The sequence below is a fragment of the Mesitornis unicolor genome, unplaced genomic scaffold (assembly GCF_000695765.1).
Source record: "Mesitornis unicolor isolate BGI_N332 unplaced genomic scaffold, ASM69576v1 scaffold23466, whole genome shotgun sequence".
In the NCBI taxonomy this organism is placed as follows: domain Eukaryota; kingdom Metazoa; phylum Chordata; class Aves; order Mesitornithiformes; family Mesitornithidae; genus Mesitornis; species Mesitornis unicolor.
The window spans coordinates 1-17,181 of NW_010193272.1; the positions used below are offsets into that span (position 1 = coordinate 1).

General features: G+C 39.3%; 2 protein-coding genes across 2 annotated transcripts; one reads left to right on the top strand and one right to left on the bottom strand.

The window, feature by feature from the left end:
* Positions 1-915: 915 nt before the first annotated feature.
* Positions 916-5,655, top strand: LOC104542935 (myosin heavy chain, cardiac muscle isoform-like; the record flags this gene model as incomplete). The annotated part of the gene is made up of 5 exons (XM_010187404.1): positions 916-1,086; positions 1,589-1,693; positions 2,889-2,984; positions 3,506-3,643; positions 5,527-5,655. Coding segments are annotated over 5 exons (528 nt in total), but the record flags the coding sequence as incomplete, so codon positions are not given.
* A 1,874-nt stretch (positions 5,656-7,529) lies between these two features.
* On the bottom strand, positions 7,530-14,033 carry HHLA2 (HERV-H LTR-associating 2). The gene is made up of 6 exons (XM_010187406.1): positions 13,925-14,033; positions 12,950-13,270; positions 12,221-12,481; positions 10,710-11,000; positions 8,420-8,508; positions 7,530-7,616 (listed from the first exon to the last, which is right to left on the bottom strand). Exons 1-6 carry the CDS (start codon positions 14,031-14,033, stop codon positions 7,530-7,532), a joined length of 1,158 nt encoding a protein of 385 aa, XP_010185708.1.
* Positions 14,034-17,181: the final 3,148 nt, after the last annotated feature.

The following is a 17,181-nucleotide window of genomic DNA, read 5'->3' on the forward strand; positions in this document are numbered from 1 at the left end:
CTGTGATTCTGTGGTTCTGTGATTCTGTAATTTGGTCACGTATAGTTGTTTCATTTCCCACAGACCTGGAGAAATCCATGTCTTCAAAGTTTAGCTGATGTATCACATTGTACCAGCAGATAAAATGAAAGCTATAACTAGAGGTTTCTGAGAGTTACAGGGAGTACCTGGTCAAAGCTATTCCTGTATTATGGTCTTTACTGCTTCTCAGCTGACAGCACTATTACTGCCTAGCAAGAAGGCGCCAATTGTCCTTGATTCAGCTCCAGCCTGGTTTACAGCGACTGCTGTCTTCTGAAGACTGCTCAGTGATGGCTACAAAATCTGTGTATGGCTCTTGGTGGCAGGGCCAAAAAAAGAGCTAACTGGCACCCTTGTTACCTGTCTTACAGGATGGCCAGAGACCATGTGAGATGTGGAAACTGAGCTTCCTATCCCAGCACAGACTGCAGAAACTGCTCTGCTGTTACAGCTGCTGAGGCAGCTCTCGTCTATGGCTGTGCAGGGAAATTTGACTGCCAATTGGTTTAATCTACTACGTTTCCAGAGGTCCAAACACCGAGATTAGATTTTTAATAAGTTATAGGTAAAATGTCTGTAGTGAATGACACAGGTTTACTTGTAGGCATTATAAACAAGGGCATTATATAGCACAGATACTAAAGGAAAAATAAAAAGGTGGGGGGAAACTAAACCACAGCACTAGAATTGAAGGGGAAAAAAAGCCTCCAAGGCTCTTCTGCCTTTGCATTTTCTCTGTCCAGGTAAGATATGCACACACAAGATATTCTCTAGAGCTCTGGGTACAGTGAATGATCCAAGTAGTGGATAATCCAAGATCAATCTCCCACCATTACTTCTGAGACATAATTTAATAGCATAAGAGAGCTGCTGTAAAATGTGGTTATTTTTCAGGCAGCAATGATGGCTGAGGAGCTTAAAAAGGAGCAGGATACTAGTGCTCACTTGGAGAGAATGAAGAAAAACATGGAGCAAACCATTAAAGACCTCCAGAAGCGACTGGATGAAGCAGAACAAATAGCCCTGAAAGGTGGCAAGAAGCAGATCCAGAAACTGGAATCCAGGGTAAGTTTGTGATCCAACTTCAGACCACTGTCTTCTGCTTACAGAACTGGGACGTGGTAGGTGCCCTAGGGCTGCCTGGTAAATTCATACAGGCCAATAGCGGATAGTATGAACGCTTTCCTCTGTTTCATAAAATGAATGTGAGCAGTTCTTGGATGCATACTTACCCTTCATCATTCAGCTACAATGAGTTGTTGTAGCACAGCAGATGACCAACCACTTGATTAAAAAAATAATTAGAAAAACCCAACACCTAAAACCAGGAAAAGCTTCTGTGACACTTGCTTCAGTTACATTTTTTGGCTTTGCATATGTCGGCACATTTGCTGCTGCATTTTAAATATATTTATGAAAAAGCAGAATGGAAAAATGACATTTTGATCTGTTCCTGAAATTTAGCTCTGTGGAGATGCTGAGAAAACGAGCATTTCTTGAACTGTGAACCAAATTATCTGCTGCTTTATATATGTAGCATAATGGCAAGGGGTTTTCCTTTTTGCAGGTTCGTGAGCTGGAGAATGAACTCGAGAATGAACTCCGTCGCAATTCAGATGCCCAAAAAGGAGCCCGCAAGTTTGAGAGGCGCATAAAAGAGCTGACTTACCAGGTATGCTGAAGATAGCAGTAACCACTAGGTCCCTGGAAAGAAATGTGTTCTCCCAGTGTTGTAAGTTGCCTCTGTGCCTCAGTGAAGGATGAAGGATGAAAGATGGCATTATGCAGAACTTCCTGATTGTAGGAAGCTCTAGGGAGAAGAGGAACATCTCCCTAAGGCTACCATCATCTCGCTTGACTCATTGTGACTAATGTTAGAAAGCCTCTATTGCTGGGATTTGGACTGTTTTAGCACAATATTAATATGGAGCAGGGTTAGATGACTATTCATACTGCAAGAGAAGAAAGAGCACAGCTGCCTCTCAGCTGATGTTGCAAAAAAGAGCCAGAAGGATTTAGTTGACTCTAATGCATCAGTGTAGAGTTGCCTAGTCTGAGGGCTCTGTCACCTACTGCTGAGCAGCAAGGTCTAGTCTTGAGCCTCTCGCAGGTTTGCTAACAGCTGCTGTTGCTGCTTGCCTTTTGAGAAAGGTCTTCAGCACAGAGCAGTGATTCTTTTGCTTTCAACAGCATTCTTAAGGAGATAATCCCATCCATCTGCTTTAGGAGATTATTTAGCCTCCTACCTGTTGTTTTACTCTGTCTTTCGCTATGCAGAAGCTGAAGGTTGTTTTCTGAGTATACAGTGCTCCGGTATAGGCAGATAGAATTAGCTGGTCCTTCTGTTTATGGACTGTGACAGCTTAAACCTGTCTCCTTTTACCAGAAATTCCTCCAAAAAAGATTTTTACATATAGAATTTACATATATTTAAAGTCCGCCCATAGATCTAACTAAATAATGACACACTCTATGATGACAGGAGTGCTCCTCACCCCTGAGCAAGGAACTCTGTGTGTGTTTATGCGTATACTTCTGAAAGTGTGCACACATATATATGTATGCGTATACATATAGATATTTACATATATATATATAAATTTGCATATATAAATACATACATATATATATATAAAAAATTGGAGTGTACTCTCTTTTAGTTCTCACCCTCCAGGCTTACATACATCTTCAATCAACTTCTAGAAATTTTTCTAATCTATACATCAGGGCGATCACAATATAGCTTGTTTGTATTTTGAACTGTATCTTCCTAAAATTATACATATGTCAGCCATACCTATTTCATTGTGGGAGGTGCTTTAGGCCTTTTTTACACTGTCAACCCAAACAATGGTGTTTTGATGCAGTCAGAAGAAGACAAGAAGAATCTGGCCAGGATGCAGGATCTGATCGACAAGCTACAATTAAAAGTGAAGAGCTACAAGCACCAAGCAGAGGAAGCTGTAAGTAACTATTTGAGCCCTTTTACCTTTGAGAAATCTGTTGTCCTAAACTCACAATCTTTAATCCACAGAAGCTTTTAGTACAAATACAAATTTTGTGTGTGTATTAATATTTGTATTTCTATTCATATAAACCTTGTATGTATAAATGTATTTATAATATACAAAAAGTAAAGTATAATGCGTAGCATATGTGTTGATTATATTTAAGAAAAGGTATTCAATTTTATCTTAAGACTGCAGTATAATTTGCAAGGGAAGAGGGCAAGGGAAGGAACGGGAAAGACTTTTTTCCTCCTAGTCCCTCAGGAGGCATCTTGAGAGCCTCCCGCTTCACTTAACATGGAGAGTGCCACTGGAAACATCAACTCTGTAAAACAACAATCTCAGCTCTCCAGGAGGCAAGTGGCTCCCATACAGCTGTTAAGTAGTCGTGCTGAGCACTCTTCTACCCACTTGAGATGGAAAGCTTTGTTTCACATGGATAGGAGGAAATCAGCTGCACTGTTTTCTCTCACCAGGAAGCACAAGCCAATCTCTACCTTTCGAAGTACAGAAAACAGCAACATGATCTGGATGATGCTGAAGAAAGGGCTGAAATAGCTGAATCTCAAGTTAATAAGCTGAGGAGCAAGTCAAGAGATATTGGCATGAAAAAGGTATGGTTATGGGGTAAACATGACAGTTAAATACACAGTAGTGCATGCTATGTATGCAGGAAGGTCTATTACATCTCCTAAAGTAATGTGGACTAGAATAGATGGATGTTGAAATAATACACTTTTTAGTTTCAGCCTACCCTTTATTTTAACACTAATGTAAGCCCTTAGGACAGCAATCCAATGCTTAGGTAAAATGAATTCTCTGTCCTCTTGATGTTGTCACTTAACCTCTATGCTCCGCAGCCAGAAGTTTCTAGAATTGGTGGTTTGGATTTTTTTTTTTTTTTGCAAACGATATTAAAAAGCTGTATCTTTTTCTCCCTCTGATGATGTAGATTTCTATGTATGTAACACAGCCTGGGGATTACTACAGTAGCAGATTGCCAGATATTCTAACATTGCTCTTTCCATGAACTTGTATTGATTTGAAGAGGTGAATGAAAAGAAAATATAAGTTATTAGTCACTTAAGTGCTAGGAAGTCAGCAGTAATTAGAAATATATTTGTGGTGTTTTGCACTTGAGCAGAATGGTAGTGGAGTAATACTGATGAATTAAAAGGTGCCCAGAACTTGGTATGGAACCAAAAGAAACCTTTTATTATTTATGCTTGCCTCATGGCAACCTGGGCAAGTAGGAGTGAGATTGTTACTTGTAGGAGTGATAGAAAGAGGAGCTGGGTCCTTGCTTTTATCTAATTCATTTGCAAGTGTAACACAAATTCCCATGCTTAATGTCACATAAGTTTTATGGGGGTAACAGCTCCTGAGTCAAGAAAGATAAAAGAAACATTTCTGCATAATTTTGGAATTTTTATCACATTTGATCCCAACACCTTCCTGTTCTCTCTGTATCCACCATTCTATGGAAGGAAATACTCCAATTTCTGTGTTTGTGTTGGACTAATAAAGTCACCTTTAACTGATATAAATGACTGCAACTCCACCGTCTAGAGCAGAGCTACACTATAACTAGATGAAGATCTGGTCTCTCAGGCATTTATGTATGATGAAAGCAGTACTGCATCTGAAGCTCACAAGTTCTGAAGCTTTTGAGGGTAAAATATTTCCACATATTTTCCTTTAAATGACTGCAGTACTTAGAAAAAAAGCCACCACATACAATTGCATAAAGCCATGGCATCACACAAGACGACAAAACAGGTAAACTGTAAGAGTAATTTATTTTTTAAAATACTCTTAAGACTGCTGTGTATTCCCTGCATTTCACTAGTACCCTCTTTCTGTCTCAAATATGGAAAAGGCATAGAAAAGTGGATGTCTGTTTTTATTAGATGAATTAGGTGTTGGCAAAGTAGCAGCCCTGGCTTACAGCAGAGTCAAAAGATGAGCTCAATGGTACACACAGAGGTGTCAACTCCACAAAAAAAAAAAAAAAAAAGGACTTGTGGCAGTAATGGCAGCAGCTGCCAGGAGATATGTTCAGGCAGCAAGTGCTGTCCCAATAAGTCATGACACATCTCCTCTGGGAAAAGAAAGGCACTGGAGAGATTGCTTTAAGCATGTAGCATTAGAAATACCTTGTCTACTGCTGCTAGTACCCATGTTCCTGGAAACTCTGGAAAGTGTATGTGATTCAGAACAAACATCACTATCTATTGAAACAGGGTTGCATAGAAGTCATCTGTCTTCAAAGGGATATATACTCTAGCATGAGGACAAGAAATCTATATTGTTATCTGAAGTAAGATGACAAAGGCTGGCTAGATTGGTGCCAGTCTATTCCAGATACAAAGTGGTCATACCAGGGAGCAGAAGCATTAGTGAAGAGAAGCTTTTGTCATTTATTTGTGAACTCACTCTAAAACCCCCTTAACACTTCCATTTTTAACAGCTGTATACTATCGCAATTGCATTTCAGGTTCATGAAGAGGAATAAGTACAGTCCAAGCTGTCAGATATGAGAAGATGCTTGATATAATCAGGCACAACTGAAAGCAGATGTAGAAAAAAAATAAGCACTTACAGAAATAAACATCAAGTGAAAATCCAATGAGACTGTATTGTGTATTCCATTCATTCCTTGTGTTTCTGTTTTGCCAAGCCCGAGGGATCAATAAAAGATTACAGCTTGCCAACAGCCCACTTCATTATGTTGGAACAAATCCTAATTGGCAGATCTCTGACAAAATCAAAACCAAGGGCAAATCCAGTCATGCTTCACAACCTCATGCATTTCATGTGCAGATTGCTAAAGCAGCACAAATTAAACCTGTGCAGGGGAACAGCCCTTAAAACTGGGATAGCCCAGCTTCTATCTGTGCTGCCAGTTGGAGTCCATATGAGTTTTGTAGGAAAGCAGAAAGTAAACTTTCTCACGTGAGCCATCAGTTTAGAAGCTTCCACTACTACCAGCCAAAGGACTTCTGTTTGCCAGCAGCAGAAGAGACATAGAAGATGCTGCGGAGGGAGCTCACAGAAATGCACCAAAATGACTATGCACAAATAATGAACTCAAACAGACTTTTTAATCTAACTGAAATCGAGCAGCCAAATTACAGGTTTGATATGCTGGTTGGGAATATTATCACACAGACCTGACTTAAGAATTCTTAAGCTTTAGGCCCGATGATCCAAAATGGGCACTCACCTAACAAAGGGGGGGCTCTTAGCCTTAAGCACCATCCCAACTCAAGGGGAGAGTCTCTGACTGCAGACCCGCTGCTTCAAGGAGGACAGACTCAAATGTGCCCTCCAGCAGAGCCCCATTTATACCCTGGTCAAATCTGATCTGTGGTCAAAATATGGTCATGTATTGGCTGAGGACTCCAACTTCCCTGCCTTTGACCCCCGTTGTGTGGACCAGACAGGAACCGGGGCATGATGGGGAGATGGGGAGGAAAGTCCTGGCACCACCAGGGCGAGCAGCTTTGGCACTGCTTTTGTTGGGTTTTTCTCAGGTCAGGTGTATCTGCCACAGGGACACATCCCATTAAGACTGCCTGTGGCTCAAAAATAGGGTGATCTCGTAAATCTTTTCCATTTCCACTAGAAATTGTCTTTGCTTCATATTAAAATACTAAATTAAGTTCAATGAAGTGCAAAACAGTAAGACCTCTCCTTCCCTTAAACTGAAAAAAAAAATTCCCTCAAAACTGAATCTTCTTCTGTGGAAACTTTTTCATTGTCCCTTTAGGATATCTAAATACCAATTTTTCATGCTAACTCCTCACATACAAGCATCAATTGACTTTTTTTCTTTCCCATGTCAGTTCAGTTGTTTGTTACTCTTGCTCAGTAATCACATTTCCATGTGGCTCTTCTAGTGTAACTCAGTAGGGAAGGTGAAGGAACGCTTTGTCCCTGTCCAGGGCAGGGGGCTTGGACCTAGAAGAGCTTTAAAGTTCCTTCCAACCCAAACCATTCTATGATTTTGTGATTCATTCCAGCAGCATTTCCACGTGCACAGAGGGATTTTCTTCCTGTATGTTTTCTGTTCTTCTGCATTTCTAGTAAAAACAAAAATGTTTGTAAGAACTACAGATGTGTAAAATTAATCTTCTAGTTGGAACTGAACAAGACACACTCACTATAAAGATAAGTATTTTCCATTTTAACAATAGCTGAGTAAAATAAACATCCATGTAAAGCTGCAGAAATATTCCTGTTTCTTCCATCTAGTCCTCCATCAATATAACCAGAGCTGAGTTAACCCGTAAACTGTTCCACTGCCTTTGATTACGATGTTAAAGGTCTCAACAGGTCCCAAGATAAATTAATCTTGCTTAAATTATTTAAATCAAACAGGTGCATCTTATAAATGTGTTAACATCTGTAAAGCACGTTATCATCAAAACTGACTAATAAGAAGAATGCAAGTGGATCTCTAAGTGAGAGGAAAATGAAAGAAAGACTGAGACTCTATCATTTTAGATTTGTCTTTCTGGTGTATTGTTGTTGAACCTCATGGTAAGCATTGTAAAACATCTCCTGAAGCTTATCAAATTCAGGCTGCAACAAAAATCTTAAAGCACATGGAGTCTGAAGATCTCTCTCTCTCTGGATAGGACTGTATTGTCAGACACAGAAAGATGTACCCTAAGGACTAAGAGCTAAAGTTCTTTTTTTAAGGATACTCAGCACAGCTGCAAGGGAAGGAGACATAATACTATAAGACAGAGCCAGCCTATTACAAATGCACAAGAATAAAATGCATCTACTTGAAGATGCTGTACTCTAATATATAGGAGAGATGTGTAGAAAGATGAGATCAGGAACCATATGATTATAACAGTCTCCTAAACAAAGGAAGTAGTATAACTTCTCACACTGAAGTTTGGTGTGGTTTGATGTTGGATATAAATGAAATAGTAATTTGGGCACTAATGAATACTAGGCATGTGTATTGTTTGAGAGACTTCATGTTTTGGTTTGAGGTTTTTTTAGTCTTAAACACAAGTGAGAGAAAATTAACTCGTTTGATTGTTTTTAAAGCAAGTTATCAGAAAGTGTTTGTGAAGGGTAATTAACCTTTTCATCTTTTGATAGAGCACAGGAGAGAATCTGGTCAAGAAAAGAGCATGTTAACATTGTTAGAACCAAAATACCACTGTATAGGTGTACCAAAAGGGCCTTCTGGACATAGAAAATAGCAAGAATGAGGACAATTTATTTATGCTGAAACTTATAATCCTACATTTCCTCTTTTTTGTATGCTTTAACGTATGAAAATCAAATGTTTTGGTCAAACATTCCAGTCTGGATTTAAGCTTAACAGTACCTTTAAAAATAAATCCTTTAATGATTGTACGTACCTTGAACAAGACGCAGAAGAAGACTGATGCTACTACCACCACTGCAGTGATCACTCCTAGCACAATTTTCCCAATGTTACCTGAATTTTCTTTAAAAATAGAAATTCCAAAAAGTTTAACAGAAGTGCTTCATGCCGCAAATTAAATGTTCACTGTTGTTCAGTAAGTATATCAAAGCTATGCTTTCTCTCTTATTTATAATCTAAAAGCTATGATTTAAGTAGTATGTCTCAGCCTCTTTTTTAATGTTGCTAATACAATAATATTCAAGTTACTCCACTTATGCTATAAGACCTTCAAGTGATATTTTAATGACTCCAGTGTGGATAGCTGGAAGCAGATTATTTTACTTAATTGTGTTGATACAAAATTTCATGGGTTCTCATGTAATATGATTTGATGAGCTTTTAATACAAGTCCCATTTAAAAACAATCAACAGCCCAGTATGGTAAACACTGCCTCCAGTGCTCAGTGCCATTAACTGTACTGCTGATTTCCAGTAGAACAACTCAGTAAGTGGTACCCAGCCTGGATCACAGATTTCATTATTTCTGTTGCAAAATCTTTTCAACTTATCTTTTCATCTTATCAGTTCCTCTGGTAGAACAGCTTTAAGCTGCGGCCTTTCTTTACACAGGGGAAGGCCTCCGAAATAATCATAAATTCATCTCACTTTTTTTAAAAGACTCCTTTCCAGTGGCACTTGGAAATCGTTCTGACGGTTGAGCAGCTGCTGTGCTATGACCACTATCCAATGTGCTGATCTTGCTCATTCCCTTATGCCCTGCTGCCTCTACCTGCTTATCTGCTTTCAGCCTGTGCTGCCACAAAGATGCTGATCTCTCTGGGAAGTATCTTCTCTGCTCTGTATAATGTATTTCTGGTCCACGAGTAGGAAAATGCTGTGAGCAGCACAGTAATTTAGCCACTAAAGAGGGGATTTGTATCACCTATGGCTATCATAAGATCCATCTGCAGAGAGCAGCTAGAGAAAGGCCTTTGCAGAGAATGACCCAGAACATATTAAGACTGGACAGATGCATGTGTCTGTCTCCCATAAATGTACAGGGAGGCTGATGGATTTGTGAACATAAGTTAGAAGCATCAGTTAATGAGAGTTGTCCCATCCTCTCCACGTCAGAGGCACAATATTAGGTTTACAGGATAAGGAAGGCCATGCTGGGATTTGAGCTGCCAGGAAGTGTGTTTGTCTGACTTTACTGGTTTTTTAACCTAACTCCCCTCCTTCCAGTTGCATAAAGCCACTGCCATTCAAAACACATCCTACATCAAGTTTTTAGGCTAAAACTAAGTGATCAAGGGGGGGTGGAATGGGGGAGAAATGAAGACAAACACATGCAGTTATTATCACTTATTCTACACCCTCTTCAGCTATGTTGCTTCTATTTTTCATGTCCCACTCAATTACTTCAAGTTCTTTTATTTCTTAAGAAAAACATGTGAGGTGCCTTATGTTAGTTCTCAATCTTTCAGGCAATGATATTTAATTGTGTAAAATGCCTATGTGCTACTGATTGAATGTTTGGGTTTTTTCCTCCTCCCTTAGGACTGAGATTTAAGGAGGCTGCATCCCAAACAGCATACTATTTTTCAACAGATCTGTAATTTGTTTGCACTGTAATTTTAGAAAGCCGAAGTAATTTTTAAAAAAATCTTCAGTAAGAGTTTTCAATAGACAGAAAAGTTAATCAGCAAGTCTCCTTGAAAGTGGAGACAATGAAATAACTGTAACTAAGACTTCATAACGGGAAATTTACCACAGTTGATAAAAATGCAGGCATGCATATAAACATCTATATTCCCAGGTCTAAAAAAGGCCTGCTGTGCAGAATTAAAGCTTTGAAAATAACAACTGTGCAGTTTCCTCTACAAGATTTCTTCTGCACGCAAATTTATACCACATCTGTGGGCTTCCCTTCATCTCCCTGCTACCTTTAAAGACCGTATTTGCTATTAGTGGAGCATTTAGGACATGATTCTGCTCCGAGAGCAGTCAATGGCAACTGAGGGCAGCCACTGATTTTGAAACTTTTACCACAGCAAGCTGCTGATTGAAAAAGAGAAACTAAGTCTTTAAATAAATACAACTTAGGTAACAGGTTTTGCCTGGGACAACAACAATAAAATATCTCTTCTACCCATCTATAGGTGGGTAGATCATCTTACACAAGATGATTTTTCTCAGTATTTTAATTTCTGATTGACCCTTTGGCTCAGCATTCCCCTCACTGGTCCCCACCCTCTGAAACAGAAGGAGCAACAACTTACCAACTTGCAAAGTTCTCACAGTAAGTTTTGTGTAGTGAGGCGTTGAAATATTACACAGATACTCTCCACTGTCATCAGTAATAAGATCACAGAACATCAGTGAAAAGTCATCTTGGTTAAGCCGGACTCGAGGCTGGTGAGAGTAGAATGTACCATTGAAGGAGGCCAGGACTGAGATCACTGCATTTCTGTTTAGTGTCCAAACAACACTGAAACCTTCAGTATTTGCAGTGTTGTTGCTGTATTCACAAGGAATCGCAGTGCTATTTCCTTCCACGTTAGACAGTTGGTCTGAAACAGATAATTGAAGAATCCTCTGCAATTTTTTTGGAAAATACTGAGGAGGTTACATAGACATCTTCTTTTTTTTTTCCTGAAGCCTGATACTACCGCGGACAAATATAAAAACATATTTCACTATTTTGATATAATATTCACTATTTTATAACACATCAAACATCACAGTATGCTTCCAGAAGCATGTGAAGATTTTAAAAGCAAACCTATCTTACATTAAAAATAAAAAATCTAATTTGTATTAGCTACATCTATGAAAATTATTTTGTTTTCATTTGCCTATTTCTCTTCTAATTGGGAAGCTCATTAATAAAAGTGATTCAGCCTAGTCTAAGTTACTGTGTAAAGCAGCACGAAATTCCACGTTGGGAGCAGAGAGAAAATGCAACTAATCAGATACCTGCACATTTAAAGCAAAAAGGTAAAACTGTTACAACGTAATTTAATTAAAAGGATAAAAAGATTGTATGTAGTTAGAAATAACTTTCAGCTATGGTGGACTTAAATGGTTTGCCTGTCTGTGTGGAACACTTACTATTAATGAATAGCTTTTTTTTTTTTTTAAAAAAAAGAAGGGTAAGGAAAGAGCAGGCAAGTGGAACTAATAGCTAATGTATAAAATGCTAATATAAGACAAATAATTACCATAGCACAACTATCAATTTAATAGCAGAGATTTGCTGCAAAGGAAGGAAGAACAGAGGAGGCTGTGGTGGCTGGCAGTCTGCTAGGGAGGAAACTAAAACGTTATTTTGACATGGTGTAACTACACTTGGTTTGTGCATGAGAGGCTGAAAACCGTAAGGACAAATAAAACTGTAGTCCACACTGCCATTACATAAGGAAAAGGAAAGTAGTGTATTTTCAAAATGTTTCAGTGAAAGGAACTAAGGTTTTTATGTATCTTGTCCAAGTTCATTCTTTTCTTGATAGAGTGTAAAGTTTGATTATTACTCTCCACTTGAAACTGATACGGAAAAAGCGTTCAGAGCAAAGCTAACTTACAGAAGTGTGAGCTATCCCCTCTCATCCCTACTTCTTGGACATATGCTGCCTTGTAATTGTAACAGATGAGTTTCAAAGAGGAATGCACATCCTTTTAGACCATCCCATATCTGTGTCACCCCACTGCAGAAACACTGTATTTCTTTTGGCTTTGAAACCAGCTGTGACATTCAGTAATGATGCAGGAGGAGACTTCTATTCATGCCTACCTTGCATCTCCCATTCAGCAGTCCACTCTTCATGAGGGAGATGAATATGACAGCGGTAAGGATCCGATGTGTTTATAATGTTCTGGTCACTTCTGAGAGAATAGAGAACTCCATCCCTGGTTTCCTGCCGATCTGTTTCTTGGATGGATGTATTGCCTTGTACCCAAGATATATGTGGTGCTGGATAAGTGAGAAAGGCATAGCACTTCAGCATCCTTCCTTCGTGTGTCTTTTGGTATTCCAGTGCATAATAAGGGGAAACTGTAGAATAAAGAAAAAATTTTTTTAAGAATCATGGCTTTCAAAATCCTTTTTAACTTGAAGTGACTAGTCTTTTGAAATAACATGGGGGAGAATAACATAACTGAGAATAAAATTTAACCTGTGTTTGATTTCAGAAGAAAGCATAGCATTACTTACTGTCAGTGTCAGAATCTGTACTGTTCTGAGAAGCCATATAATGTTTTAAAACTCAAGTATACTATCTAATTACCACTTAGAAAACACGGTTTAGTAGGTTATACGAACAAGTGCTGCACTGTAATTTTTCAACTCACATTACAACATTTCACCAGAGAAAATTATTTGTTTGATAACACCATCAGGCCCAAAAGGTGCCTTTTTGGGTTGGAGGATTTTGATTTCATGTGAGAAATAACACAAGAAAAATCTGTTGGTGTAAGCCCATTTCCACTGGTGTAATCCAAGCAGTTCTGATGTCTTACTGACCTTTTACACGCAGTGTGACTTCCACTTCTGTTTTATTTTGCTGTGTTCCCACATAGCATTTGTAAGAGCCCTCATCAGTCACAGTCAAGTTACTAAGTTTCAAAGAGGCGTTTCCACTACGAATGTTCTCATGGAAAAGATGTGTTCTGTGTCTATAATCTGGGTCTTGTCTATCTGGCCAATCCTTCTGGTAGTAGTAGGTGTGCACATTTTTGTTGCCTTTCTTCCAGTAAATTACTTCATCGTGTCCAGGTGGGAAAGGACAAGGGAGGATGCAATCCTTGGAAAACAGGCCCGTTACTGTTTCCTGTTCTGTAAAACCTAAAGCCCACAAATGCAAATGAAGAAGTTAAATTAAATCTTATTTATAATTATATTTCTGCCCCACCTTATCCTTGACAAAAAAATGCTCTGGCAGGCAGCACATACCTACCAAGTGAGTCTCTCGGACAGCAAGGCTCTTCATTTGGTTTAATCAAAGTTATAGCGGAGAGCACTGATCTTTGACCTTATAATCAGTTTAAGCAGATATCCTGAGTAAGCATCTAACCACCAGCTTAGCACCTAGGCTTCAATTGCATTTCCAAAAGCACCACCTTCAACCTCAAAACCTTTTGAGCTGCAGCTTGCTACTCACTTGAACATTCATAGTGCCATGTTGCATTGACCCAGGTTAGCAATAACCTCACATAGTGCCAAGTGGTTGTACCATGACAGAAAAAAGGAAGATAAATTTTAAATTTTAAATTAATCTTTTTGAAAACTTACTGCATTAACTTAGTATTCATCACATGGATCTTCTTGGCCAAGGTCAGACATCCTGTTAGGCTTATAGCGAGTGTTCAGCTGCAGCCGTCTTCTCAGAAATTTTTATGCCCTCTCCAGCTCAGCTCATCAGGGCAACCTGGATGACTTTTCCTCAGTTACCCCAGTGCAAATTCAATCAATGTACTTCAAACTATTTTCAGTACAAACTCTCAGCTACTGCCTGCTGATCAGTCACACGGCACACTCCACCAGCCGAGCCATGGGGCAGAAATGCTGGCAGGTAACAGCTTGGGTGCTCAAAGTGCTCAATGGCCATGGCGATCCATGCAGCCATCTTCCAAACACTCATCTTTTGCTTTGGGAGTGTCTTACGTTACCCCAAATTGATTCTTTACCTTTAATAAGCAGTGTTTTAATTAATTCATTACCTATATTAAAAAATAAGTAACAATTGTATTGTTATTTTTCATAAAAAAACAGAGCTAAAACCTACCGCAAAGTGTTGCACCTATGTGAAATAAATAGATGAGAAGAGATGGTATTTTCTGTCTCTTCATGTCTTCTTTGGTTCTTAGTAGACTTATGTCAGACTGACAACACAAAAGGAGGAGGGAAAACTTGTTTAAACGCAGGTAAAAGACTTACTCTACTTCTTTGCACAGCTTATTAAGGACTGTATTATTATTAAGGACTGCCCTTATATCATGTTTCTTTTTTGCAACAGTCTTGGCACAGATTTTTTGCCTTAGGGTCCTTATGTACTACAACACATTCCATAATGTTCGAGGCCCTCTGATTAACACGTAATCCTTTGCAGACTGATACTTTCTGTTTCTTTTTAATAAATAGGAACTGTTTACCCTAAGTGTTGTTACAGGGCTAGGGAGCATTAATCTTCATCAATCATGTACAGGACATGGAAAAAAATGGTCAAGCGCCATTTCCAAAGAGATTTAAGATGTCACTTGTAAAGCCAGATTATTCTACTTCTTAAAATATAATTCTGATTACTGCATGTCATGGTTGAAGCCAAGCAAGGAACAAAGAACTATGCAGCCGCTCACTCACCCTTTCCCCCAGTGGAGCGCGGAGGAAAATTGAAAGAAAAGGAGATAAGAAAAAAAATTACCCCACAGGTTGGAATAAAGACAGTTTAATAGAACACGACAAGGTGTGAAGAAATAATAACTAGTAACAAGGAGATACAAAGCCAGTGATGCCCAATGCAATTTGCTCACCAGCCCCAACCAATGGACAGCCCGTTTCTGAGCCCCAAACAAGTCTCCCCACCCCAGCAGGCTCCTCCAGGCTATATACTGATCACCTACATACTGATCATCTCCTTGGCTAGCTCAGGTCAGCCATCCTGGCTGTGTCACCTCCCAGCTTCTTGTGGAAAAACTAACCCTATCCCAGCTGAACCCAGGACACCGCAACATTTTACTTTTTGAGGTGAGAAATCTGCCTGCATTTGCAAACATTGCAGATGTAAAGAACTTTCCACCAGATCAAAAGGACCATCAGTTTAAATTCCAAAAATGTATGCATGGAGGTCTAGGAAAAGAATGCAAAAGAGAAGGAGGTTCTCCTACCATATCGTCTGGTTTGTCAGATAAATTACAATGAACTGGAGGCTCTTGTGCCCCACGAAAAAAGAACAATCATACTATAACTCACAGACTGCACTTTTCCTCCACCCAGGCACACTATTCTAAAATAGTGACCTTGGTGGAGAGATTACCTCATGAATCAAGTGGCTTGAAAGGAGTTTAAAGAGCTTTCCCTAGCCCTTTTCCCCATCCCAAAGGGCAGGCACCATTGCTAACTTACAGAGGGCACAGCTTTAGCCAGGCTTGCTAGCCACTTCTTTCAATACTAGCGAGTAATTTTGACTGGAGTGCACGACTATATTTGTGGTGAATGCAAATCGTGCATCCCAAGGATTTTTGCATGTTATTAATTTAGTAAAGCTAGTGTGATTTTTTTATGTATTAACACTTTTGTAATATGAAAAAAGAACAATAAAGAGGCATGAAAATATTAAACCTGAGACAGAGATGATGCAAGAGTAAAACAAATACTTATGATCTACATATTTGTTTCATGTTAGCAGCAATTGCCAGTATCTGACTTCTTTTCTCCTTGCATTGGCAAGCAGAGTACATCATATTCTATTGGATTTTTTGGTCATTTACCCATCACATCCAACTTGATTAATACAATATATCATGCTCGATGTTTGAATTTCAAAAACTGCAATCAATGCTAAATTTCCCTTAGTGAGTGATCTGCCACATTTGATAGACAGGCTGTGCAGTTTGGCAGTGATGCTCTGAGTAACATGGTTCCAACCATACCTCTGTGATGCCTCTGGGGGCTGCATCAAGGAGTGAAGCCTGGAAAGCGCAGGTTGCCTCACCTCTTCGAGTTGTACTCCATAAAGCCGTACTGAAATACAGAACTATAACTAGTTAGCTGAAAATTTTCCTGTTCAGCACAAATCTTAGCTTTGGATCATCCCATCACAGTGTGTTGAGAAAAATGTTTGTTCTGTAGAAAAACCTGAGGAGTGCAGGCTCCGGACAGTCTTCTTTTCAGCAGGTCTGAGGTCTTACAGGCATAACGTGTGCATGTATGCTGATAGTTAAGAGTCACACTGCAATGTACTGAAGAAACATGCTTTTCCTATTTGTTACAGGTCTAAGCGGCACAACCACAAAACTATACCATAAGGCTTTGTAGTGAAATATCAATACAATATTATTTACACAGACAGCGTATGACTAGAACAACACTGTATGTCAGTTACTGATCCTCTAGTTTTCAGAAGACTTACTTCATACAGAACCACCATAGGCTCAACTGGGCAGCAGAAGCTCAGCCAGGGTTTCTGAGAGCAAGGGGCAGCACTAAAATGCCTCTTCCAAGACATTAAAGCAAAGTCAAGCGCTTAACAGCTCAGACAGTGGCAGGGACAACACTGCACTTGCTTTGGCCAGTATATGAAACAAACTTCAAAAGGCATATGCTTTCTTTTTCTTCTGTCAGTGACCAGTCAGTGTCCTACATGATCTTTGACCTTTGCATTTGACCTGAACCCTGATCAGAGCACTCTCCTAGCATACAGGCATCAGGATCAGCCTCTGTCCAGTGAGCCCACTCTGTGACCCACTTTGAGAGCAGCTATGCATGTTTTAATATTCCTTTTCAAGGTAACTTAACAACAGCACATTTCAAGCACACATACACACAACAACTGGAAATACCTGAGGATTTCAAGTTCTATCAACAAGCAAACAAAAAAACGTGTAAAGTTCTAAAAATACCAAAACATTTTAATCACATCCTACTAAAATCCCACACTAGTCCCAGTGATACTGGCTTTCCAAAATTTCCCCGCTAAATCCTCAGAAGGTGTTTCCTGTAGTAGAAAAGAGAATTAATTCTCTGCCTCCCCCCAATGA

Excerpts from the sequence above, each read along its gene's own strand:
- HHLA2 (XM_010187406.1), bottom strand. The coding sequence starts at position 14,033 with ATGGCCATTGAGCACTTTGAGCACCCAAGCTGTTACCTGCCAGCATTT. Across the intron at positions 11,001-12,220 it reads TGCTGAATGGGAGATGCAAG|ACCAACTGTCTAACGTGGAA; the intron begins GTAGGCATGAAT and ends TATCTGTTTCAG. Across the intron at positions 7,617-8,419 it reads TCTTCTGCGTCTTGTTCAAG|CCTGAATTTGATAAGCTTCA; the intron begins GTACGTACAATC and ends TTTTTGTTGCAG.